We start from the raw sequence: 26,325 nt of genomic DNA on the forward strand, positions 1-26,325 counted from the left end.
GGCGGTAAAAATGCCCCGGTGCCTCTGGGCACGGCTACGTCACTGCCCCACGTGTGTGCTCGGCAGCAGAGGCACTGGACTCTTTTACTAGGTCTTGGCCCCCCAAGTGGACGGGAGAGCTGGTACACAAAATCCCCATGGAAATTCAAGGTCTGGAAGACACAGCTTACAGGCATAATTTTGTGCAGAAATACTACGTACCAATGTTACCAAACAGTGAAATCACAAGAATAAAAAGAGCACGCTGGTTAGGGATGTTTTAGAGCAAAGCCCACGTGAAGACACAGATGGGCTCTGCGGGTCTCATGCTAGCAGTGTGGCCGAAAGGCGGGGTGTCCACAGCCCCATCCAGGAGACACTCATGCTTTGGCCGACGCCTCCATCACTTCTGTGGGGAAGATGGGCTCCGGGAGCTCGGCTGGCTCGCCAGCCACGGTAGCCACAGCCTCGGGTGCCTTGGTCCCCTTTTCAGCTTCATCATTCAAGGGAAAAAATATGTGTTCTTCATTGAAACCTATTTAACAACAACAATAAAGTTTAGTGTTGAATCCAGTGGTGCCAAGTTTGATGTTCTTGGTTCTGTGACGTAAAGGAGACCATTTCCAGAACTGCCCAGAGGTGTCCCCTCACCATTAGAAAAGGTCCCAGGACCATTCAGAACTGGGCCTGACTTTGCTCAGATGTTAACTGTGCAATACACTTGTCTTGCTCAGTCTGCATGGTGCCCTTCTGGAACATTCAGTATGAAGTGGACTTTGGGCAGAGGCTTAGCAGAAGAGGACCAGAGGGAGCAGAGGAACTAGAAGAGAGGCCAGTCCACTATGTGAGTACAGACCATCGCCAACTAAGCATTCCCAAGCAGACGACTGCAGACTTTGTTCCAGTCAGGTCCATGTGGACAGTGACGTGACGTGCTCAGTTAACAGCCGAACTTTTACAGGATGTCCTACTCCTTCTCTCAGAGGGGAGATCTGTCTCTCCAGTTCTTGGTCTCCTTCCCATTTATCGACCACTGTCAATGGGGTGTACTGACCACAGGCCAATGACAGGGAAATTTTCATCGCAGGCACTCATCAGAGATCCCAGCGATACGGTTCTGGACCCCACAATAAAGCGAGTCACGTGAATTTTTTGGTTTCCCAATGCATATAAAATTTCCATTCACACTGTGCTGTAGTCTGTGAGGTTTGCAAGAAGTAGCATTATGCCTAAAAACAAAAAACACCCAATGGACCTACCTTAATTAAAAATACTTTATTGCTAAAAAATGCTCATCATCATCTGAGCTCTCAGCGAATTAATCACTGATCACAGATCATAACAAAGATAGTTTGCTGACCCCACAGAGACGTGGAGTGAGCAAATGCTGTTGGAAAAATGGTGCCCAGGGAGTTGCTTGACACAGGGTTGCCACAAACCTTCATTCTGTACAAATGCAGTATCTGAGAAGTGTAGTAAAGCGGAGTACAATAAAATGAGGCATGCCTGTGATCTGATAATCTAGGCCAGAACGCCCAGGGCTTGGCCCTGGCCCCGGGAGAGGGGCTGGGCCTCAGGTCACTATCCTTTCTGATACCTGGAAGCAGCTGTTTTCTCTTGTGGGGAAGTCTGGCTAGAAATGTGATGGGTCATTTAGGAACTTAAGGCTTTCACAAGTCAGGATGACATAAAAAAACCAACCTGGTAATATGTAGGACAATATGATTTTACCTATTGGAAAAAACAAGGCCTGTGTAGCACACTGAACAACACTAACTTTGATTGCCCTTACCTAACTCAGAAAGAGTCAATCATATTTTTATTTTCTATGAAGCTTAGGAAGCGTTTTGAGGTTGTAACATATGTTAAACATGACATATTCCTAATGACAATCTCTCTTGGCTTCTTTATTTTTTCAATGCATATCCTGAGGCATAGGACTAATTCCTTGCTGTCATATGCAAGAACTGATTTGCTCTAAAGGCCAGACCCTGATAAATTTATCACATATGAGATCTTATGGATAGCATCCAAGAAAATTTCGTATTTTGTCAATACTACTTAAATAAACACATACTTTTCCCCCAGCATAGTGATTCATTTGTTCTATCCTAAAATGCAAAATATTTTTAGAATTGCAAAGACAATAACTTGGTCTCTAAATATCTCTATGTGCCACGCACCTGCTTTTGGCCATCACAGGAACATGAAGAGTAAAAATTCATCTTTGGGGTGTTTCTCTCCAATTAGCCCAGTACACAAGGTGCCTTCTATGCATGCAAATTTGCAGAGGTTTGACTTCCTAAATGATTGGTTCGTTTCTCTCAAGACCACAGCCTTCCCCACGGATGACATTAAACTTAACATGCGGTCTACTTGTCTTAAATAAAACCAGTTGTTTTCAAGAATCATCAGGAAAACACCTGCCTTTAACTTTTCAGGGGCTGTGCAGAGACCTTAGCTATAATGTGGACCATAATAAAAGGTGGGCTTGGAGATCCCAGTCAATTAATTCTATTGAAAAGCACCACACAGCTTATTCATCAAGAGGAAGGGCGAGGGTTTGAAACATCCAGGTAAATAGATAATCTATTAAGAAGACAATGCACATCGTGGCAAATGCCACCCTAGTTTTGTCAGCACTTAGTAACTGTCTTTGGATTCCCCTGCCCTCCCGCCGAGGGCCTCCAATTCCCCTTCTCCAATCTTTGTTCTCTTATTCATGGCTAAGTGAAAACAAAGCAAGAAAGCAGCACATACCCAGTGTTCCACTCTGGAGCAGTTCTTCCTCTATAGTGAAGAGGCGGTTGTACTTAGTCACCCGCTCGCCGCGAGAAAGACCTCCCAACTTGATAAACCGGACACCGAGTCCAATGGCCTTAAGGGAGGAGAGGGAGGTGGACAAAATTGATTTTAAGCGAGAAGTCACATTTTGCTAAAAATGAACAGGGAGAAAGGGAACTGACACTGCTGGTTTTGATTTTTCTCTTCTAACTTTGTATTTGATCCTTATGTAGACAAGGAGGTCTGTGAACAAACAGACGGGAAAGGTAAACAGCGTGACTACGCATTCGATGCTTTACTAGGCATGGGAGCATGCTGATTTCGTCTAAGGACAGTTTCGCTTCCTTTCAGGCAGTTAGACTGCAAGTGCACGTCCCAGCCACTCAAGTGTCTCATCATTTTCCCAGGACTTCAATTTTTCTTCTTTTTAAAAAGTTCAAAGATTAGCTCTTTGCAAAAGCTAGCTGTCTGGGAGGAAGCAAGTCTTTCATAAAAGGTTACATGACTTTCTCCGCCAAAGACTGCATTTCTCTGAAATACCAATTCATGATAAAAGCAGTGTTTTGGCAATTCTGCAATTGACCAGCTTTCAGTACTTACCAGATCGACCAGGCTGTCATCAGACGACTCCCCTTCCGCGCTTCCGAAGACCGTGATGTGCTGCTTACCTGTGAGCAGAGGAATTCTTTTCAGGTTTAGATGGCACAGGAACAGTGAGCATAACGGCATATACACACACACACATACATGTACACAGACACACATATGTATGCACACGTGCGTGTACATGTATGTATAAATACACGTGTGTGTATGTATGTGCACACACACATGTATGAGCCTCTGGAAACAAAATTGAAAAAATTGCCAAGATTTACAACTTTCCTGTGAAGAGTCAATGATTTGATCACCAGAGAATTCTGACTTAAACATTTGTATTTTTTAATTACCCTGGTTTTATCTGTTTATCTCTTTCCAGTAACTCAGATGCTAAATACTACACGAATGCCAACTTTAATTAAAGATATCATAAATTGTAAGATCGATCTTTAGGACCACTAAAGGGGACCACAACTGAAAGACACATTTCCATTTTGTCCGTGTTCAGTGTAGAAAAGTGTGCATCTTTGAGACAAAATAGTAAGTGCAAGGGTATCATTTTGGGAGCTGACAGGCCTCATTGGATTTCACAATTCATCGTGTAGAATTTTATTCAAAGGGATCTGTCTTTCTGAACGTAAACTTATTTGAAGAACAGTGTGGAAGGTACTTAATCCAAATTTGAGGATCTCAGAACCCCTTGAAGTTTGACAAGTCTACAAAGAACACGGGCCAAGGCTCCTACTCTGGAGACAGTGTTTGGTGTTTTGGAGGCTGAGCCATGGCAGTGATCTGAAGTGGATGACAGCGTGCCTGCTGAGTGGGCCGGCCCTGGAGGAAAGGCCAGGGCTGCGACTTCCCGTCTACTACCTAGAAGGCAGCCCTGCCTGGGCCCTAGTGTGGGCCATCACCAGGACAAGGGACCACAGGCATTCCATGCCATTTTCTGGCACGAGCCTAGGCCGCTGGCTGCCAGTATGGCTCTGAGCCCTGCTTCAGGTCTTAGACAAGCCTTCTGCCTAACTCTGGGGACTCACCCATGTTTCAGGCACTGAACAAGACTCCTGTGAGCTCATGGGACTTCATAGTCTCATGGGCAGATACTGGACATTAAATAACCGTACATGTAATTGTGGCCAATACTACAAGGAGAAAGTATCAGAAGCTACGAGGGCGGTTGAGAGCAACCGGGTAGCGGTGGGGGAAGCCAGGAAAGTCATACATATCTGAAAACGTTTCCCTTGAGGAAAGACCTGAAGGATAAGGAGTAGTGAGCCAATGGTACAGGGCAAGCATGTTCACAGACCTCACGGGGGTAAAGAGTTTGAAACTTGTGAAGAATTTTTAAAACATCAGCGTGGGCGAGTGGGATCACTGTCCTGTGGTGTGAAGCGGAGAGGGTACTGTCCTCAGTCACACCTAAAATGGGGGGCAGGGGGTGGGACTCCTGGACTGGGACTGTTGTGGGACCACCAGGAAGTGGATTAGTACACCAGCTGCAAATTGTCTCCCAGCACCAGAGCTCTCATGGACAGTTGGAAATTTGTTTTTCTGCCAAGATTTACACCATGCTTTCTATTAACTGACAAACTGTACCTTTTTGGCTCCTTGTGTAACCAAGCCAAGTTCCTTATGAGTCTTGTAGACCTATACTTCTACTCACTGTCAAGAAGACTGGTTATTTCCACCAAGTCAGAGATCGTAGTTTGGTTGGTATGTTTGATGATCAGCCCACTGGATTTGGGGGTACTGATGTCCCCACCCTCTAGAAGTTTAGAAATGCTTTTGGATGCAGCTCCTGCGATGATGTAACACCTGGAACCAAGAGCATTACAGATGCTGTCCCACTGTTCAGAGTCCTGGGTAAATATTTAAGAATCGAACGTTAAAATGTATCAAGCATGATCACAAAGCAACAGGAACCCTAGAGCGCCTCATCAGAGTTAAACACCTTTCTGAGACCCACAAAATGGTTTTCTGTTGTTTCTGCGGCTGAGTGGTACCTGAACCATGGCCACACAAATTAACCAGTTTCGTGGAACAGAATCTTCAAGTGATTAAATTTGAGCTTGAAGGTCTTTTGGATAAAATGTTTAACACACATTAAATGCTCCACGTTGATTCTGAAGTTCTTCCAAGCCAAGCTATTCCTACCCACTGTATTATCCGTAACGCTACTAACAACTGGCTGGCCAGAAGATGCCACTGTTATTTCTGGTGAACAGAAAACAGAAGGAAATGAGCCTGCGAAGGCTCTAGGCTCTCCCTTCTCAACACCTTTGTTTTTGTTGGTAAGACCATCACATGAAATGAAATGCTGTTTTAACTGCCAAGTCTCCCAAGACTTGGGAGATCTACCAAGTCTCTCAGACCACTGTACCAGATTCTGACCTATCCCATTAGAACAGACCATCTTAGCACAATAAAACCAGACGAGGCCAGAGCCCCGGATCAAGGTTTGAAGATGCCGCCAGCAGGTTAAGGAGCTGGGTGGTGGCTTGGCGAGCCCTGGGCTGTGGCACAGGCAGTGACAGGAGTGATGGCCAAGGGAGGTGCAGGGACCCTGAGCGTGATGCAGCTCTCTTCTCATGCCCCACACTTAAATCCATGCCTGATCTCCCAGAGACTGTCTGTTCAGTCGATCTAATGGTTCTCTCCAATTCATACCATCAAGAATTTAGGTTTTGGAGATCCAGAGCGTTAGGGAGAGTGATGGCCCCCTCTGGCAGAGGAACAACCCTCGCCGGATGTCAAAGCTCGGATAGATAGGAAAACCTTGCTCTCTGAAACCTTTTTAAAATACACCTTTGCAACTTTCCTGCGTGTGTGGGAAGTGGAAGGAGGATGCCACACGGGCTGCGCAGAGGGCCCAGTTCCGGGAGCACTTAGCGCGGCCAGGATACCGGCCCGCTGCAGCAGGAGCTCATGCAACGGCCAGCCCTGGGTTGCTCATGCAAACATGGGTACCCCCAAGTGCCCGGGAAAGCTCGCTTGTTCTGCACACAGGCGCCCTCCCAGGCCCTCCACTTCGGGTCTGTGTTTGTTCAGTGCGCAACTCCTCTCACCTAGGTGGAGGCAGAGCCCCTCCACCCCAACCCAAACTGCACTATTTCCAGCCACTGAGCCAAAAGAATGAGATTTTGCTCTCTGTTGTTATACAGTTCAAGGTGGATCCCTGTTACCTCCTTCCTGAAAGGATCGATTAAGGCGATAATTGCAGGGAACCTGTTGATCAGATCCACGTATAGGTCCACCATCTCCGCTGCGTTTTTGTATGTTCCCAGCATCACTTCATACTTTCCTCTACTCTGGAGGGTGGAAGGACAATCACAAAATAAAGATGAATGAGGAATTAATTCCTCAAAGGGGAAAGGCGGGATTCCCATTTGCGTTTATTCATTGCCTATAAAAGATTGTAAACGTCCTTTTTGGGCCATAGTCCCATGAGACATCTGTGTACTTTAGTTTAAATATCTGTTACATACTAGCCTGGGGAAATCTCGTCACCATTCCTCTTCATGCTCCATGGTGCTCCTTCCAGGGACTTCAGACAAAGCCTTCTACACAAAAGACCAGGTACATGGTAGGAGGGGAATAATTTCTTACTTAGGTTCGGGACGTGGTGCCAGCTACCTGGCTGCTTGGGTCCATGGGCGATGACATGAATTTATAAAACAGGACAGCAGTGCATAGCTTCCCACTCACCAGAACCCAGCATCTTTCCATTCACAGTAAACAAACAGCTGGTCTCCTGTACTGTGAATATCCTAAAATTTGAAAGCAGGGCAAGGTTTTGGAGATAGGAACAGCCACTGTGAAATGTCCCATGACCCATGTGACGGCATCTCCTTCTCAGGTAGCATGCATGCCCTACCAGTAACCATATGGTTCTGAAAGAGTTCTAGTTCAACTCCATTCATCTGAAGTCTGGGAAGCCCCAGGTCATCAAGAATAGAAGTAAACGGGGCTAACGGATCTGGTGTCATGTCTCTGCAAATCCTGGCACTGATTCCCAAGTCTGTGTTCAGGGATGGCCCCTGGGTTATTTGGGTACCAAGAAGGAGGCAGGAGGCAACAGAATGACTGGTTTGCTGACACCTTCCTGCTATGACTGCCAGCGGGACAGATTCCATTGGAACTAGGCAGGTTCCAAAGAAATCCATACTTGAAAGGATTTTGTACTTTTCTCAGATTAAAAAGGCAGCCGGAACTTTTAGTTTCTTTACTGCAAAACCTTGAAAATCCTATCTTGTCAGTAAAGAAATGCTAATGATGTTGAATTAACATTGTAAGAACTATCTGATATCAACCTAATTCATTTCACTGAATATAAGCAAAAAATACCCATTCTAGCTAGCACTAGCAGTCAGTATACTCATAGTTCTCGGTATACATTGCTGATGAAAACATGCAATTATTTTTTGTAATAGTATGTCTAGGAACCAATCATTATGTGGAGAATAGGAAATTACATTAAACAAGGCTTCCTGCGCTTCGTATCTTTAGAAAACTTAAAAGGACTTAGAAGTCAGCTGAAACTTAGAGTTCTTGTATGCTGTTCAAGTTTTCCTTTGAAGTTAAAAGAATCACAGATTAAAGCGGAATTCTCTTCAGCCATATCCCCTGAATGGGACATTAATTACCAAGTCACCACAAATGTACGTCAACACGCTGGGCACTGCATACATCAGACTCCGCATTTGTGTTTTTGAAGAAGGGAACTTGTATGTAGCAGACAGACACCTTTTACCAGTTTCCCTAACATGCCAGCTTCCCAAGTCCAAAGGTTAACTGCTGCTCTGTTACACTGAGGAAGTAAAATGAAAGCTTTTTAAAAATGAGCCTGTTTTCCTCTCTTTTTAAAATAATTGTCCCCACGGGGTGCAGTCTCCGGGAGAAGTTTCATCGCTAAAGCTCTCTCCCCCTAACCCAGGCTGTGGATAACACTGTGGATGGGCTTAGTCAGATAAAAATACAGTCTCCACAAATATCAACAACTTGGAAATATTTTTATATTTAAAAAGGGAGTCACAGCAGAAACTCAGAACCACTTACCTGGCCAGATGGGCTTACCAATGATAGCTACAACAGAACCGTTTTCTATGCCTGACAAATTCAGTATCTACCAACCAAGCGAGTGAACTCAGCAGAACATACCAGTTTGTAATTTTTCAATAGCTCTCATGGTCCATTGCAATGTGAGCATCCCATTTTAGCAATTTTTGTTACAGAATTTCCATATGTAGCTATTTTGACATTTCCTGTATAATTTCTAAAATTATATGGTTATGTTATTCTCTGGTCATTAGCTAAGTCGGCTTTCTCGACTCCATTTATATTGGGAAAACACACACAGTATTAATAAAAGCAATAGGATCTGTTTGGAAAATATTCAGGTATGTGCTGCTTTTGAGTCCTAATTTAAAAATAAGGGGACCCAACAAGTTACGTGTTCCAGAGCAGAAACTTACATAATCCATCAGCTCCTGGGCAGCACAGTTGATGGCGAGGTGCAGGTTTGTCCCCAGGTCCAGCCCCAGGTTCGCACAGATGCCTTGAATTAGGACCAGCGGTTGCTCTATGGTGTCGTAATTAATGGTCAAACAGCCAAGAGGCGACATCTTGCCCGTGATGGGCTGCTAAAAGACCGAAGGCAAATGACGCTTACCAACACAGAGCAGTAAGGTTCTTGGAGCTTCCCGGTTGTAAACTAGGCACCACTGACAACCGGACACACACAGCTCTCTCAACATGTGGTCTGCTGAGTCTGTGTCAGCCTTATGTCTGGGCATCTCTCTCATCTCTGCACGACCTTTAGGCATATGCTTGCCCAAAGCGTCTGGAGTAATTTTCCTCCCCTCATGGTTTCAGGCTTGACCTGGGAACACACTTTTCTGTCCTAGGTGTGCCTGTATAACGTCCTGATCAACCCTGCCGTGGGACACGGGCTGACCTGAGCCTCGACCCCACGGTAAGTCAATCTCCAGGCTGTGCTTCTGAGTATCTGTCCGGTCCTTACCTCTGTCCTCCTCCACCCACTTGCAAACCTGCTCTTTCCTGTATTCCATGTTCCTTTTGAAGAATATAAGTGTGAACATGGAACCCTCCTTCAGGAAAGGTCTTACGTGAGAAAGGATAGAAAATTTCTGCTAAAATAAGGCAGCACTGAGGATGGATTTCAGTGGAAGGCGGTTTGGGACCGAAAGCAGCCCCGGGAAAGGCAGCCATGTGTTTCTGATGCAAGGTCAGCCCTGCTGTGCCCTCCTTCTAAGTTGCCACTATGAATTATCCCACATTTGAAGCAGAATAACGGTGATTCGGAAGGGTGTGTGTGTGTGTGTGTGTGTGTACACGCCAAACTCAAGGGCAAACATGACCTGAGGCAGAAATATCCCATTTCCCTACTGATCGCATGAGTTAATTATAAGCGCCATCTGACATTCTTAACAGCAGGGACAGGAATCCTTTATTCAGCAATGGAACAGGTGGGGAAATTGCTGTGAATCAGTCGAGTTTTGTTCGATTCTTCTCAACTGTAAGCATCACTTCTTGAGAGCTTATTAAATGCCCGCTACTGTTCCAAACGCTTTACATAAACACATTTACTCCTTACATCAACCCCCTGAAGCACATACAATTACTGTCCCATTTCACAGAGAGGTAAGTAACTTGCGACAGATTTTAATCCAGGAAGTTTAGCTCCAGAGTTCAGGCCTCTTAACTGGTACGGCTGGCTCTCTAGAATCTACCATTTAACCTGTTTCTAACAGGAAAAAAAGAAGTAGGAAAGCTGACCATGGGAAGGGCTGATGCTGGCCCGAGTTTCTCAGAACACCCAGGACAACCTGCTGGAACGAGGCGGAGCACGCTGACGCTGGGTCATTTGGTCCCCAGGCCCCGGCTCCCTCCCGGGGTCTAGCGTGAGAGTGTTGTGCTCATCCCTACAGATCTACCGACCAGGTACTTCACTTCCTCAGGTATTTCCTCACACACTCCTCTTCTCTCTCCTAGTGCGGAGGAGGAATTTAACTTTTCGCCTTTACTAGTCCCATCACCGCCTGCATCGTCTCCAGAATTCTGACTGGTTATTCCGACTCTATTGTTAAAGTCCAGGCATCTGAGAGTGTGTCTTCCGGAGCACCCACAGCCACCGAAGCCATGGCCGGATCAGGTGGTGATGGCTTCTGGAGGCTCTTGAGGCCACCCCGGCCAGCGTGGACAAGAACTGTTTGTCAGGCTACCGACAAAATCGGAGGTCTGGTAATGGTTTGTCTGAAATGGGGCTTTGGGTGCCTTTTCAGGACCCGAAGAAAGAAAGGGCTATCATTTTGTGCCTTCTGTTTGTTTCTCTCTTACTCGGTAGGGATAAGATTACAATCGAAAACATTCTATCTGCCGTTCGGCTGGTCCGCCAGATTCACCCTCCCCAACACGTCACCTATCGAGTTTCAACTCTATTATATTGGATTCATAAATGCTTCCGCACACCCCCTAGGGCGTCCGTTAGAGAGCCAGCCGCTGGCCTGGCAGCGTGTGGCCGGAGAGGCGGGGCCCAGTGACATTCCAGCTCGGAGGCTGTGGGGCTCAGCACTCCTGGAGGTAGAGGACCGCTGTGTCGTTTCTGTGTGTGTGTAAGCCCTGGGCCTGCAGCACTGTTGACCGGGGCTGGAACATGGGCAGGGGTTATAGAGATGAACTGTGTCATCCTGAAGTCTGGTTAAGAAATACGTAAACTTACTTGACCTCTTTTGCTTCCATTATGCCCTTTTTTGGTCTCTGTTTTTGGAGGCGGCGGCTGTGAGATAGAAGAGAGAAAGAAATCACTTGCCATGTTCAGACTCTGTGGCAGTGAGCAGAGCTTCAGGACCTGGGGCCTAACCAGGCACACTGTGAATCTCACAACACACACACACACATACACACACACACACACCCCATACCAGCCCCTCCTGATGAAAAACTCCAGACTGTTCCTCAAACTCAGGTATGTGGTCCCTTTCTCATCCTTCTTTGCTGCCTCCATTCCTATAAATGCATTTCTATTCATATAAATGAAGTATTATTCACTCCTACGACATCCCCTCCTTGCCCTTAGGGAGCAACGCCACTGTGGGATTTGCCTTTAGATTGTTTTGAATATTGTTCTAAATATTGTTAAGGTACAAACACTTCCTCTGCAGGGTGGATTTGACTCTTGGAAACAGCCAAAGGTCATTAAATCTGATGAATCTGGTTCATATCATTTGAGATGAAAAGCAAAGATACTTTCCAAGGACATTTGGTCGTTTTCAATACCCACAATGTGGGGTGTTGACCGAGCTCTGGAGTAAGGATTCAGCCCTTAAGGGGTGCATTTTAATACCGAGCATTTCCTGGTTCTGTAAACTAGGGCATGCTTGTCAAGAATCAATCAGGGCTCACACCAGAGTACATGCAAATACAGTTTTCCTGCTTCTTTGCACCACGGAGTCAGCTGAACTTTCTATCCCCGGTAAAAACACCACATTCGGGAAACAAACTGATGTGCGAGGCAGAAGACATATAGTGGAGAACAAGACAAACATGGGCACAACCAGGAACTCGTACCTATGGCTCCCTGTCATCGTCCTGCCTCTGTGGCCTCCCCTTTGAGGGCTGTCTGGCCAAAAGCTCGCATTTGCTCAACACTGGGACCTCGGAGTAGACCTCCGAGTCTGTGCCTTAACTATTATACTAAACTGCCTCGCACATCCTAGGGGCCAAATCCTTTCCTTGCAATTCCTAAGGGATGATTGTAGCACAGAGCCAGCTGACTAGATTGTCAAGTGCCTTTAGAAACAGGATCCAGGGCCAATGAGGGAATGTATACGCTTGGCTCCTATGAAAAACCAAATGAATACATTTACATATCCATAACAACAATACTGAATTAATTTCATAATAAAGTAAAATGTGTATACTGGGAGGTATCAGTATCAGCAATTAGATACCATAGATTCTCTTTACCTACCATTTCAATTGTTTTGTTGATATGTTTCTGAATTTCCAGAAGCATCTCCACACCCTGTAAGTATAATAACCGGGATCTTCCACAACTGTAGTCTAGAAACTTCAAATACAAAAACTTACAACACACACTGGCTATTTCTAACTGAATATTTGCAGGGTCCCCGATAAGGTATCCTGGTTAGTGGATTAGATGTGGTCTACAAAATCAGAAGATTAAATGTTAACCTTCAGCCCTCAATTTTTATTTGGTTGGATATGAACGAGAGCTCTTCTCAGTCTGCTTTCTTCGCTGTTCAGAACTGACGGGTGTCGTTGGCTGGATCAAGTCAGACTCATTCTCTTTCATAGTCTCCTGACCAACTCTTTTTGCAAATACACGTCATAGGTCACCAAGGGATTCTCCATGACAGTGTGTGAATTGGTATAAAGCCACTGTCACTTAAAAAATAGGAAAGTATATCCTGATGATTGTGGGATCTGCATACGAAGACAAATAAAGGATGGCATGCCAACTACGCTGGTCCTCCAATAGCCCAACAGATTTGAACTGCAGGAAAGACCCTGGGGCTAGGATCTGAATGTGATCAGACAGACGGTGAGCCAGCTATGAATTCCTAGTGTTCCATCATGAGGTAACGGTTATTCTCTTTAAAAAAGAATTTTTTATCATGAAGAAATTATCTTGAGATTGAAAAAAATAATGATTCTCACTAGCTTAAGTAAAAAATGTCACTCAATGTATTACCCAAGGGGATGGAACTTCCTGTACTTTTTCCTGAAAACATCCACTATAATACCTAAATGTAAGTTCTTTCTAATGCCCTAACTGGTAGAATATTTCATGCAGATTTAAAGAGGCACAAGGGCTCATTCAGGCCAGTAAAGAACAATATAGAAACTAGCACACCACTAAGAATAAAGATGCAACTTAGGAGTCCTTCATTCTAGAAGCACGCACTGAACCTCTCTTGCATGCCAGGTGGTCCGGCCAGCCCTGGAGCTCTTCCTAAACAGAACTGACTGCTGGCAAAGAGCCAGCTTCCTCCTGCTGCTGCTGCAGTGACTCAGTCATTAAAAAAAGATGCCCTGACTCCCCCAGGTAACAACCTCCCAGCCCATCAAGGCTGCCAAGTTACTCACCCAGGGCTCCTTGGTGAGTCACAGGCATAAGTCAGTGCTGAAGGGAACCAGAGACTGAAGGTGGCTTAAATGGGCCCCTTGTATTTGAGGTCTTGCTTTCTTTCCACTTCTGATTGCCTAAATTATTTTTCTTTTCATTTTATATTTAATTCTCCCTCCCTTGGTGTCATAAGCCTTGGGGAACTACGCGAAAGACTTGTCGATGGCAGAGCCCTTTTTTTAAAACAGTGTGAGGGGAGCCTGGGTGGCTCAAGTCAGTTGGGCATCTGACTCTTGATTTCGGCTTGGGTCATGATCTCAGGGTTCTGGGGTCGAGCGCCACATTGGGCTCTGTGCTGAGCCAGGAGTCTGCTTGAGATTCTCTCTCTCCCTCTCCCCCTCCTTCTGCTCATGCCCTCTCTCTAAATAAATAAAATCCTAACAAAAAAAGAAAGGAAAAAGTAGTGTGAGATCGTCAAAGGTACTTGTTTAGCTGTTAATCCAGGATGGGGTATACACATCACTTCTTTCATTAAATTCAGCTTCCCAGGTGATGACTTCCCGCAGCTGACCAGAGACACCATTGGCAAAGGTAAGGTGAGCTTTGTGGGCTGTTCCTGGAAGAGGGGAAACCAAGGAGAAACAAGAAATGTGGTTCACTGGTGTTGAGATACTCACGGGTCCTCGTGATGGAAGACAACGGATACTGACCGGACTGTGCTTCAGTAATGCAATATTTAAGTAGAGGGGGTTATTGTCCAGGATGGCCCTGGTTTTGGCCACAGCAAGTGACACAGCCCCTATGGCCATGCTACCATTCAGTACAGGTTCAACGGGTTCTGGAGGCACAATAGGTTTCTCTGTAAAAGTATCGTTCCTCCCTGGAGGGAAAAACAGGGATAAAAGATTCCTTTCAAGGACGTTTGACTATGATAAAACTCTTATTTTTTAATGCTTTGCTTACAGATGTGAAGAAAGGGGGGGACTGAGGTTGGGGAGAACATGGTCTCCACCTCAAGCCCCCAAGAAGTTTCTGTGTGACTTCACTTATGATTCCCCAACGTCCAAATCATCCGTAGCCATGGATTTTGCCACTCTAAGAAATTTTCAGACATTCGATATGAACTCCTTTGACGATGGTATAGGGCAGGTACTGTCAATCCCACATTCACTTAGAAGTAAAGTAGGGCTTAGAGAGGCCAAAAGACTTGCCCAATATCCAAAAGGAAGTGAAGGAAGAAGATCTGGAGTGTCTCTGAATCCCAATCCTTTGTTTTCTACACCCACCAGAGCTCCTGCGTATCTAGCTTCCTGCTGCACACATCTCTTCATGTGTGTGTATCTCACTAGTAACCTTGCTGGCTAATCCCAAACAGGGGTCCCATTGTAATAGAAATGGCTTCCAGAGCCAGCCGTGCACCCTCCGCCTCACCCGCCTTTCACTCTCATTTGCTCCCAGCCGCCGCCCAGCCTGCCCAGGTGCCACACCATCCTTTGTGAATGGTCAGTGCCGGTCCCCAGCTGCTGGCCTGGGTCAGGTGGGTAAGACAAGCGGAATAAGGCACATGACCCTATAACACACAGTAAAGGTTTAGCGAACTACTGTCCCCTCCTACTTCTTCCCTTCTCTGGTGCTCCAAGTTCTGTCAGTCAACAGCAACCGCCCCATGAACATGCACCGCAGATCTCTACCGGTAATTTAGCAGTGGCCGCCCCCTGTGCACGGAGATTGGTCTTACATGATTCTTTTGCCTTGGGAGACTCTCTTCCCTCTCTGGGCCTCAGCATCTGAGTCCAGGAGATAAGAAACCATGTCTCCATGGTCTCTTTGGTCCCTTCCTGGTACTGGTGCTTTCTTATCCCAGGGAACCCACATTTATTGGGTGTTTACTTTGTGCTTTGGCATCATGTTAGGCCCTGGTGGGGCTAAATTGAATGAGACATGATTCATGCCTTCAAGGAGCATGTTGGAAGGACGTAAAACTCTATTTACAACACGAGCAGCAGTTCCGGAATACTAGAGGGGCTGAAGTTCACCGTATGTTGGAAAGCATGGAACAAAGGGTCATGATAACTTGGACTATTTGCTTTAAAATAGCAAAGGCGGGGCACTTGCGTGCCTCAGTGGGTTAAAGCCTCTGCCTTCGGTTCAGGTCATGATCTCAGGGTCCTGGGATTGAGCCCTGCATCGGGCTCTCTGCTCAGCGGGGAGCCTGCTTCCCTTCCTCTCTCTCTGCCTGCCTCTCTGCCTACTTGTGATCTCTGCCTGTCAGATAAATAAATAAATAAATCTTTAAAAAAACTAAAATAGCAAAGGCTCCCAATGAAAACTTAAAAAAAAAAAAAGATTTTATTTATTTGCAAGAGAGAAAGTGAGTGAGACATTGCATGAGCATGAGCTGGGGGTAGGGGCAGAGGGAGAGGCTGTCTCCCCGCCAAAGAGACGGGGCTCGATCCCACGACCCTGAGATCATGACCTGAGCCGAAGGCAAATGCTTAACCTACTGACCCACCCAGGCGCCCCACAAGAACTTTTATTAATATGTTATTAATAGGATTGAGAAAATATTGGTTATTCATATCAAAAGATATCACTAATCCTTAAAACATCGAGTGGCTTTTAATGAGCTAATGGATATTTGGGGGGCAGTTAAAGGTCCCCCGTGCCACTTTCCTTTTCCCTGTCCTCCCCAGCATTGCCACTATGTAGTGTACTCTGCATGGTAAGTGCTCACCTCTGGGTAAGAAATATTTTTTTCTTTTCAAACAAAAGGGAGAGTGGGATGGGGTAAACCCTTGCCTGCCCAATATGGCAGCGTCGAGCAAGGAAGTGGCATTGAGCATGGATGGTACCTGGGGCGGGGGGCCACCCTAGGTCTGCAGCAAAATGACTCTAACTGAAAAGGCAGCCTGAGCTTCAGCCTTACTTCCTCACACTCTAGTTATCTAAGGTTCTGCAAGATGAGACACTGACCTTGCTTTTGTCCCCTTTTTTTGGCTGGGGGTGGAGGAGGCGGCGGTGGTGGTACAGGTGAAGGGATGGACACTCTTGCGTCTTCCAGGCTCTTTTCCAGTTCTCTCCTCTCTTTGTCTTCTTGTGCTTTATTTCCAAAGAATGTCCTTGATGGCAAGAAAATATGGCTTTACAGTGAATATCGCTCATAATTTTGGTTTGCTGACCTCCATTCAACATGTGTCAACAATTAACCCTGCTTTTTTTTAGCTACTTAAAAACAAATCAGCTTCACTTTCCAGGGTCCCAAAATAATGATGCTGTTAAAACACTGTGTTCAAGGGGCGCCTGGGTGGCTCAGTAGGTTAAAGCCTCTGCCTTCGGCTCAGGTCATGATCCTGGGGTCCTGGGATCGAGCCCCACATTGGGCTCTCTGCTCAGCAGGGAGCCTGCTTCCCACCCCACCCCCGCCTGCCTCTCTGCCTACTTGTGATCTCTGTCTGTCAAATAAATAAATAAATCTTACAAAAAAAAAAACAAAAAAACCCTGTGTTCAAGAGCTAAAATTAATTTTGGCCTGGAAATAAAGTCTTAAAGATTTTAGGTGCTTGTTTTTTTTTTAATTATTTGAGCCTATTTGTTTATATATTTAAAGTAAAATTTGAATATGCTATTTGATTAGGGGCTACTGGATTTTTCTCTTTGAATAAATGACCATGAAAAGAAAAATGAGTCAAGAGTAGATAGTGAAATGTATAGTACAGTGGACAGGAATTCATTTTCTTTTTTTTCTTTTTTTTTGGTGGGGAAGAAACCTTAAAATGAATAGTTTAAAAACAAAAACAAAAACAAACCAAAAAATCTTGAGAAGTCCCAAAAGGTACACACAAAAATGAACTCAAAATGGACGAGAAGACCTAAATGTGAGACAGGAATCCATGAAAATCCTCGAGGAGAACCCAGGCAGCAACCTCTGTGACCTCAGCTGCTACAGCTTTGTGGATGTTCTGTTTAATTAAGCAAGTGGTGGAGCTTCGAGAGAGACAGAATCCAGCTGACCTCTGTTTGGCCAAGAGGCTCGTGGCATTGGACTTGCGTGAAAGGAACAGTAATGCTCACTGTTCCTTGGCTGGGCATTGAACTGCACTGACAGGGCCCTAGCAACCACTGCCTTGGTTTTCACGTGTTAAAGTCAACTTGTGGGCAGAGCACGGAGGACCTGTTTGTGGTTGGAGGACTGACCGCAAGCGTCACCCACTGGGACTCAGTGGAAGCGTATGAAGCCCTCAAAGGTGGCACAGGAGGTAGGGGGCCAGAAAGGACACCATCTGGATTCTTACCAGTGCTCTTGCTGAGAAACTTTCTACTGAAACTTCGACTGAATACACATGGAAAAGAGGCTGAGAGGCCTCATGTCCTCACACAGGAAAAAAAAAAAAACCAGGTTTTTAGAAAAGAGCATTTCACCGCTTTCAAATAGGCTTCTTACTCAACCTGCTGACCATAACTTCTAGATACGACAGACCTGTTTTACTGGCGCGTGAAATTAAAAAGAAAAAAAAAAAAAGAGAGATACTCTTTGTACTGGACACTTTGGTTTGCAAGCGGAAGATCTACCTGAGCACCTGGTCCACCTCAGCCTGGTCGGAGGGCGTCAGGCCCCGAAGCTCCTCGGTGATGGTTTCGTTGACCCACTGCACTGCGGTGCGGACCGCCTCGGACCTTGCCTCTTGCTCCGCGTCCGCCAGCTCCGGCAGAACATTCTCGTGGACTTCAAAATGCGTTGAGATCACCACCGAACATATGCTCTGGAAATAACATCAACGTGTTCTACATCTTCCCCTCCCTCTTCCAGAAAGGAAGAAATTGAATGTATCCGGCTTTTAATGTGCATATTTTATCACCAGTTTCAAAGGGAAAATGAGAATATGTAATTTTCCTTGAGATATTTTTATAACTGTTGAAACTGTATGGAACCCAACTTCAGGGAACATTTAAAATTATTACCTTGTTAAAATACACTTAAAAAAATCTTACATTGAACTTCATTTTTATCACTGCCTCTCCAATAAATAGCTAAAAGGATACAGACTTAATCATAATTATTTGCCTCCCAGAGACGGTAGCAAATTTACGTCTAACAAATATGTAGCAATTCAAGTGAATTATTATAATTATGAAAATGAAATTTTTCTTTATGTTGATCAGCCCACATATCTATAAATCTATCTAAATTTATATATAAACATATGAATCTATAAACATACCTATACATTTACAGAACTCACCACATTAATGATGTCAGATTTTTTAAAAACTATTTTTGCCCCATTTCTCCGTCTTGGATCATCTATGGGCTAGCACGCCATGTCTGTACCCATATTGCACTTAAGCATAATAAAGCCATAATGCTTCCTTGTATGGTTCATGCTTTATGTACATGAGTACCTACAAGTTGTATGTATGTATTTCACAAACATGGAATTTCAAAACATTAATTTTCTACAATTTAGACAATAAATGCAAAGGAACCAAGACACAATACAGAACACATTTAAGCTGCGTCCTACCTTGGGGAAATTTTGAATGGTGCAGAATATTTCCACTTGTAGGGTTGGAAGCCCCAGTCCATCCAATACCTTCTTCCCCACTACTCTGCATATGGTGGGAGGCTTTGCAAGTTTAGAAAAGCAGTTTGCCTTCAACACACACACACACAAAAACAAAAATTACAATACCATGACTAATTTATATTTAAAAGATCATTCACATTTACTCTAATTTCTTTTAAACCTCTCCTCTCAGTGTCCTCATGCGGGGGTGAGGGTGAGGTTTGAACTATCAACTCTGTGGGAACTGCCCTGCCCTCACGTGCTAAGATTTGGATTAACCTGATGCGGGGTCTCCAGGATATGGAATGATTTGTTCTCTTTTGAACTCTCAGCAGAGACTCACATATATTTATTTCTTTTAATGACTGTAAAATGTGAATTTATTTACAAGCAAAATGAAACATTTGAACGAAGTTTTTAAAAAGGAAAGCAAGTCTTTTATTCTTATAAAAGGACTGATTTAAAAATCAGTTTTAAATGACATCATCCCACAATTTTAGAAATCAAATAAATGTCCCCATTTTACAGAATAGTTCTAAGAAAATATAGAGCTATAAAACACTTAAACCATAGTTATGTGTTTTATTTTTAAAGAATAGATCATGGTATTGGCCACTGTTTTAAGGGCATTACCCACATTATTTATGTCATATAACAACCCCATAGGGATCAGTATTTTTAAAATCTCCACCGTACAAATGAGGAAAGCGAGTATAGAGAGATGAAATATTTTGCCTAAGATTGCACAACAGCTGGCTGAGCTGGGGTTCGCCTTTAGGCAGTCTGAGTCCAGAATCCATGTCAACTGCTCTCAATCAATGGGCGAAAGGGAGAAGGACATGAAGTCTACCTCCAAATTCATAGCAGTTTAGTTAGAAAAATGAGGAATGTGGTTATGCTCCCTGTTTTTACAAATTAGGAGTATGAGGCCCACACTAACTTGGGCTGTTCCTGAATCAGATAATCTTCCATCTGCCACGTTGCCTTCCAATTGGTCCTGGAGACGGTGCCTCAGAGTGAAATTTGTAGTACAAGTGAATTTAAGGGAGGAGAAAAACAAACAAAAATAACTCAAGATTGGAGTCTCAGCCATATTAATTTACTTTGAAACAAGGACCTCTGATTTAATTAGATGATTCAAGCTACCCAATGAAGGAGATTAGTTGTTTGAAAATTAGGACTTAGCTTTCCAAAGAGACGCCTATTTGGAAGCAAAGTGTCCATCAAACATGACACACCTGAGAATGTTTTCCCATACATTTCTTAGAGATCCCATGTCACTTTTTAGCAGGTCCTAACCCATCCTGCTGTCCAAGATCCGGAAGTCAGCTGGTCTCTAGAATGCTGTGAGGCAAACTCTGGAAACTTCTGGGGGCCAGTTTTTATTCCTCCCCATGAGGCATCTGCTATTTTAATGGTGAAGGCTTCTGCAGAGGCTCCACTTCACTCACCAGCGGTTCACGCACAGAATGTGTTCAAACAAGGTTCCGACAACCTTGGTGAAAGCCATTTCATTGATGTGGGAAAGCAGAAGCCATTTGGAAGTGCTCTAAGAGAGAGGGAGAAGAGCACGAAGCTGAAGCAGAAAGCCCACTCAAAAAGCCCAAGTAAAAAGATTCAAGAGGGCGTTTCTACACGTTGGAGGAGCAGGAGGGGGGGAGAGGAGGAGGAAGGGAAGGTGAGGGGACACCCTCCTGGACCTCATCAATGGATTGTACTGGGCTCTTTATCTGCATTCACTGCCGAACAGGCCTCTGATCTTTGCATTCAAAATCCAATGACCTCAGCCTACATAGCAAGTCATCTCCTACCCACAGGTGGTGCCCCAGCACAAAAAAGCAAAAGTTAATTTTCAAGCCATCCATTTATGTATATATACGTGTGTGTGTATATGTGTGTGTGTATAATATGTATTATATATATGTGTGTATATATATATGTATTATGTATATATTACATATATATATATATATATATATATATATATATATGGTTTATTTATTTTAGACAGTGTGTATGGGCAGGGGGAGGGGTAGAGGGAGAGGGGAAGCAGACTCCCCGCTGAGTGCAGAGCCCCCAGACTGGAGTCTATCCCAGCACTTTGAAATCACGACCCTAGCTGAAATCAAGAGTCAGAATCTCAAGCACTGAGCCACCCAGGCACCCCAAGCCATCCATGTATTTTAAGGATGATGGTTCATATGTTACAGAGTAAGTGTCTCAATGAATTTAGATAGAATCAGGAGAGGAAAAAATATCATCTAGCTTATGTGTTGTGTATTATAGTGAATTTGAAATAACTAGCAACAAGTCTCCACAATGTACAATATTATGTTAGGAAGAGAAAGGAACTAACATTTTTTAAGTGTTTAGTATATGCCTTGAAGGAGTGTCTTGTTTATCACTGTATCACACACTGCAGTGCCTGGCATATTTAGGATTCCATAAATTAAATCTTGTATAAACTGATGTGTCAGGCACATCCCTGGGAACTTTGTATACATTATGTCGTAAAATTCTCAAAACAACCCTGTAAGGTAAATCATATCATTTCCATTCCACAGAGGAGCAAACTGAGTTCCAGAAAAATTGTATAAGGTAAAGTAACCAAGGCCTTAATTACTCACTGCTTAGTAACAGACGACTCCAGAACTTAGTGGCTGAAGCCATTTATTCACTCATGATTCTATAATCTGGTCTGGGCTCAACGTGGTAATTCTTTTGGCTGATCTTGCCTGGCGTCTCCCATTCAGGCTCCATGACCTGGAGACTTGACTGGGCCCAGAGTATCCAGGATGACTTAACTCATGTGTCTTGGCGTCTCAGCCAGGATGGTTAGAACATCCTAGAGGCTGGCTGGGCATGTCTTTCTTACAGGATTTCCTGGAGCTGTTGCATCTGCCAGAGCCTCTCTACCTTGATCTCTCTCTCTCTCTCTCCAGTTGGGTAATTGACTTCCAGGCAACATGATGACTGGTTTCCAGGAGGGAGTACTCCAATACTACGAACCTCAATACAGCAGCACTTTACCATGCTTTTGTCTGCATTGTGCTTGGTGTGGGGCAAGTCATATGGCCAAGTCCCAAGGTGTAGGAGAGATTTACATAAGAGCAGTCACAATGGTGGTATGGTTCATTGGGGAGCATCAATATCATAGTCCACTACAGCTACTAAGTGGAAGGGCTAAGAATCAAATCAGATCTGCCTGACTCTGGATCTCAAACTCTTTATCAAACTATAAGGGACTAGACTGTATTACTATTGCCCCCAAGGATCTTCCTCATTATCTCAGTTCCTCAAATATGTACAGAAGCAGTGAAGAAATGGCACTTGAGCTGAACACTGGAGAATATGTAGCATTTCACTGGGCAGACAAAGGGGAGGAGTCAAGGGCAGATACTTTGGGTAGAGGGAGTATGATAAGGCAAGGGGAGGAAGTGAGGAACTTCAGGCTTTAGGGAACAGTAAGGAGCCACAGGAGGTTTCTGAGCAAAAGAAAGATGATCAGATTTAGGGTTAGGAAGGCTGCTCTGGTAACATGATTTAGTTGGACTTGATAGAGGGAGAAACTAAATGAAAATACAGATGGCTAAAACTCAGGCAGTGACATTGTCTTTTTGCCAGTCCAATTCCTCAACATTATTCAAAGTCCAAGCCAAAACTTTCTCAGATGCTACAGCCTACAGGTTCTTCCCTATCCTTGAATTCCTTTGACAGGCATACAGTGATCTGTCCCTCAGTCTAGCACAATCATGTATCACCTTATCTATTACTCCAGTTCTTTTACATAACAGTGGTTTTTGTCCCTAACCAAGGTATAAACTCCCAGAGAAGTGTACAAACCAAAGTCCTGGCTGCCTAGCAGACTGGGAAGAACATTACATTGAGGAACCCGAGTCCAAGTGTCTAGTCTTAACTTTTTGCACTAGGTAGCTGGGAGGCAAGGTCTTGGTGTCTTTGTGAAATGAAGAAGTTAGACTAGTTAACTTTCAAGAATTCCTCAAGTAAGAGACAGTGGAAAGAGAATGGAATCCAGAGTCACATTCATTCATTTGTGCCACAAATAAGTGCTTGAGTGTCCACTATGTACCACGCAATCCCTTGGTACTGGGAACACAGACCTGGTTCAATTTGTCACTGTTATTCACTGTGTCCCTTGGGAAAATCACCTAAATTCACCGCGCCAGTTTCCGTATTTGTAAAACTGAAATTAATTTTTACCTCCCACTGGTCCTAAAGATTTAAGTGAAGTAACATAAATCACAGAGCACTGGGAGCTCAGCACGTCCCTCCCCACCCCACCCCAACATACAACTTCACTTCTAGGCCACGACCAAGAGAAATAAACATTCATGCCCCCCCCCCCATATCAACTGTCGCAACCAGGTGTGGTTTTGAACCTTGTAAACACACTGTGCGTCTTTACTGCATGTACGTACTCGGCTGTCCCAACCACACTGCCTTCCAGGAGGAAGGTATTGTTGGCTAGGACTTAATCGATCTGGAAATGAGAACATGCTTGTTTGTTTCGACTGCTCATTGCTTAAGGCTAAGGTATGTGCCTGATCTTGTGCTGAGCACAGGGGCTAGGCAGGTGGTAGGAAAAGTCCCCTGCTCTCCATGAAGCTCGCAAGCCTAGGAAGGGTCTCATTACGTTTAGGAAATGATTTAGGAACACGCGAGGACAGTTAGTTCAGGCGAAACGGGCAAGACTGATGTGAATTTGGAGTTTGGGTGGCAGCTGGTCGGGTGGGGGTGGGCATCCAGGGTGAGAAAGGTGCGCACTGCAAGGAGAGCATAGGTTGGAAGGAGACTTGGGAGCAGTGAGAACGGGCTGGGCATGAGGCCCTAGGGCAGGCTGAGGCACTCATCCGTGTTCAAACGGAGGCCGCTGGAGGTTGCTAAGCTGAGCTACGCGGTATTAAGGTCTGTGTTTAAAAAGCACTGCACCCGAGCGGACCCGCTCAGAGGCAGCGAGGAAGCTGTCGCTTCAGCCCCGAATGCGCCGAGACCCTGCTTTCCTCTAACCGCTGCCTGTCCACCACTTTCTTTCTCTCTTTCTCTCGAGATTTCTCCCGCCCACGTTTCCGTACCGCTTCTTCCCTAGGCGTCGGCTCCCTGCAAGACCGCGGATCCCGAGCCCGCGGCGGCGGCGCGCGTGCGCGAGTCAACGGCGCAGGCGCGTGGCGTTGCCGCAGCGTGGGGCGGGGGGAGAGGGGCTGGAGGGAAGAGGGTGTTTGTCCCAGGTCCCTACCAGGTGCCCGTAGACGTCGGCAGGCTGGAGGTAGAAGGTGGAGTTGAGCAGCTCTTCCAGCCTGCGCGGGACTTCGTTCTCCCGGTAGTACTCCATCGCCTGCTGCTTCAGCCTCTGCAGCTCCCTAGTGGTCCCAAAGCTACGGCCGCCGCCTTCTCCCATGGTAGGAGATTTAAGGCTACAGCTGGGGTTAGCGTGGGGGCCTGCGAGCGTCCTGCCCGTCGCTAGGCAACGCAACGAGATTCCCGAGCCCCCTCCCCAAGATCTCGCGAGGCTTCCAGCCCTGGTTCTTGCCGCGGCGGGAGCTGCGCATGGCTTCTCTAACCTCCTCAGGGAGTCCCCTCCGTGAGGGATTGGGCCCGGGGCTTGGGCTCCTTTACTCCCGACGTTTTTCCTCCGCCGGCGTCATTTTCCACCACTTTCCCTGACAATTTTCCTGATGGGGATAGAATCCATGCTCTCAGGAAATGCCTTCTGCGGAAGCGTGGGAGCTGTAGCCCCGGCCTCCAGCGGGGGGACCGGAGCCTCTGATGGCGCGTCGTGGTCCCCACGGCCCCGGGCCATCCTACCTCCCCTTCCCCGCAACCACCTCGTTGGTCGAGGTCGGTGAGCGCCTCCGGGTGGCGAGGGTGTCCCATGCCCGCCCACTCTTGGGGGACCAACATACCCTTACTGGTCCGTGGAGGTACCAGGAATTCATTCATTCGCCCGTATTTAGCCACCTGCCCTGAGCCTAGCAGTGTGCTGGCTGGGCACGCTATGGTGTGCAGGAGAGAACCGGCTACTCAACCCCCATCCCCACTCCGGGAGATCAGTGGGAGGGAAAACCAGCGTGGCCCGAAAAAATTAGGGATGAACCCCGAATGGTTATGGCTTGGACAGGCCTAGGGGTGGTCAATGATATACGCAAGACCTGAGAAGGAAAAGCGGGAATGTGAGACTTCATTGGGTCATATCCCTTCTCTTGCACCTTCAGAGGCTGCCTCAGTCCTGCTCTTTTAAATCCAGCTGCCACTTGGCTTCATTACACCTGCTACGTGTCATGCGCAATCAGCTTCTTGTGCCCTCTGCTCTAGATACTTCTGCAGAAATGGGCCGAGATGGACAGGGAGTTCTTGTTCTACTTTTGCCTGTGTGTGTTCCTGACTTGAGCAGATCACTTAAAACATCTGTGCTGTATTTTGCTCATCTGGAAAGCAATCCATTATACTTTGCCTGCTTCACAAGTCACTTAGGATAAAATGAGAAAGTGAGTGAGAGGACACTTTAAAACAGGATAGGTATTTTCAGTAGATGCATGTAGATGTATAACAATATGTGATTCAGTAAATACTGTTCTAGGAACCCAGACACGTACCTCTTTCTGAACTCCTTCAGTGTTGTCTCTGAATCTCTAATGGAACATCTCACTTTCTGGGGTGTGACAGATCATCATGGGCCTGCCTGATCCCCCTTGCTAGCTGGAAATCCCTCCGTGGTAGGAGCCCAGTCTGAGTCACCTTCACATATTCCGCCGGGCCGGGCCCGCGGGGACAGAGCACGTGCTCTGCTGAATAGGTGTCGAACGGACCTTTATACAAAATAAGTCCGTGCTATGGCTGCTGTTGTGTCCATTCCATGTATGCGCCTTTCCCCCTGTCCCCGTGGATGGAAGGGACCCCCTTCTCTGGGACGCCTGTCCTTCAGTGCTGAGCTGTGTCTCACGTCTGCAGAGAAGCCAAGCTCCACACCAGCTCTCCTCACTCGGCCTTTCCTTTCTTCAGAACTCCTTCCCCACTTGGAGCCACAAAGCTCAGCCCTGGGGGATGTTTTGACTCATTTGACATGTCAGTGGAAGGTTAGGAGTATTCTGGGATCAGACCACCACGATTTGGAGTTGCCCATCTATAAGCTACTGGCCTCTAGGTTCCATGAGAACAGAGACTTGGTCAGTCGCGTTCACCATTGTGTCCCCAGTATATTAACTTACAGAATCATTGCTCAGTAAGTATATGTTGAATGAGTGAATGGACTTTTACAAATATTTTATTTATTTA

The 26,325-nt window shown here is 45.7% G+C and overlaps 2 protein-coding genes across 2 annotated transcripts in view; one reads left to right on the top strand and one right to left on the bottom strand.

Moving 5' to 3' along the window:
* Window positions 1-238: 238 nt before the first annotated feature.
* ENO4 (enolase 4) lies at window positions 239-24,517 on the bottom strand. The gene is made up of 14 exons (XM_032878943.1): window positions 24,290-24,517; window positions 18,994-19,122; window positions 18,041-18,231; window positions 16,445-16,590; window positions 14,182-14,351; window positions 13,956-14,087; window positions 12,353-12,406; window positions 11,102-11,158; window positions 8,835-9,002; window positions 6,546-6,671; window positions 5,027-5,222; window positions 3,364-3,431; window positions 2,740-2,857; window positions 239-514 (listed from the first exon to the last, which is right to left on the bottom strand). Exons 1-14 carry the CDS (start codon window positions 24,449-24,451, stop codon window positions 360-362), a joined length of 1,872 nt encoding a protein of 623 aa, XP_032734834.1. The 5' UTR covers window positions 24,452-24,517; the 3' UTR covers window positions 239-359.
* The window catches only part of HSPA12A (heat shock protein family A (Hsp70) member 12A), a 150,212-nt gene continuing 148,239 nt past the window's right edge, over window positions 24,353-26,325 (top strand). Inside the window, exon 1 of the mRNA XM_032878921.1 lies at window positions 24,353-24,452. Coding sequence (XP_032734812.1) covers window positions 24,450-24,452 — 3 coding nt within the window. The 5' untranslated portion in view covers window positions 24,353-24,449. The remainder of the gene's footprint in view (window positions 24,453-26,325) is intronic.

Source organism: Lontra canadensis, unplaced genomic scaffold (genome assembly GCF_010015895.1).
Source record: "Lontra canadensis isolate GAN:19392208 unplaced genomic scaffold, GSC_riverotter_1.0 scaffold3, whole genome shotgun sequence".
Lineage (NCBI taxonomy): Eukaryota > Metazoa > Chordata > Mammalia > Carnivora > Mustelidae > Lontra > Lontra canadensis.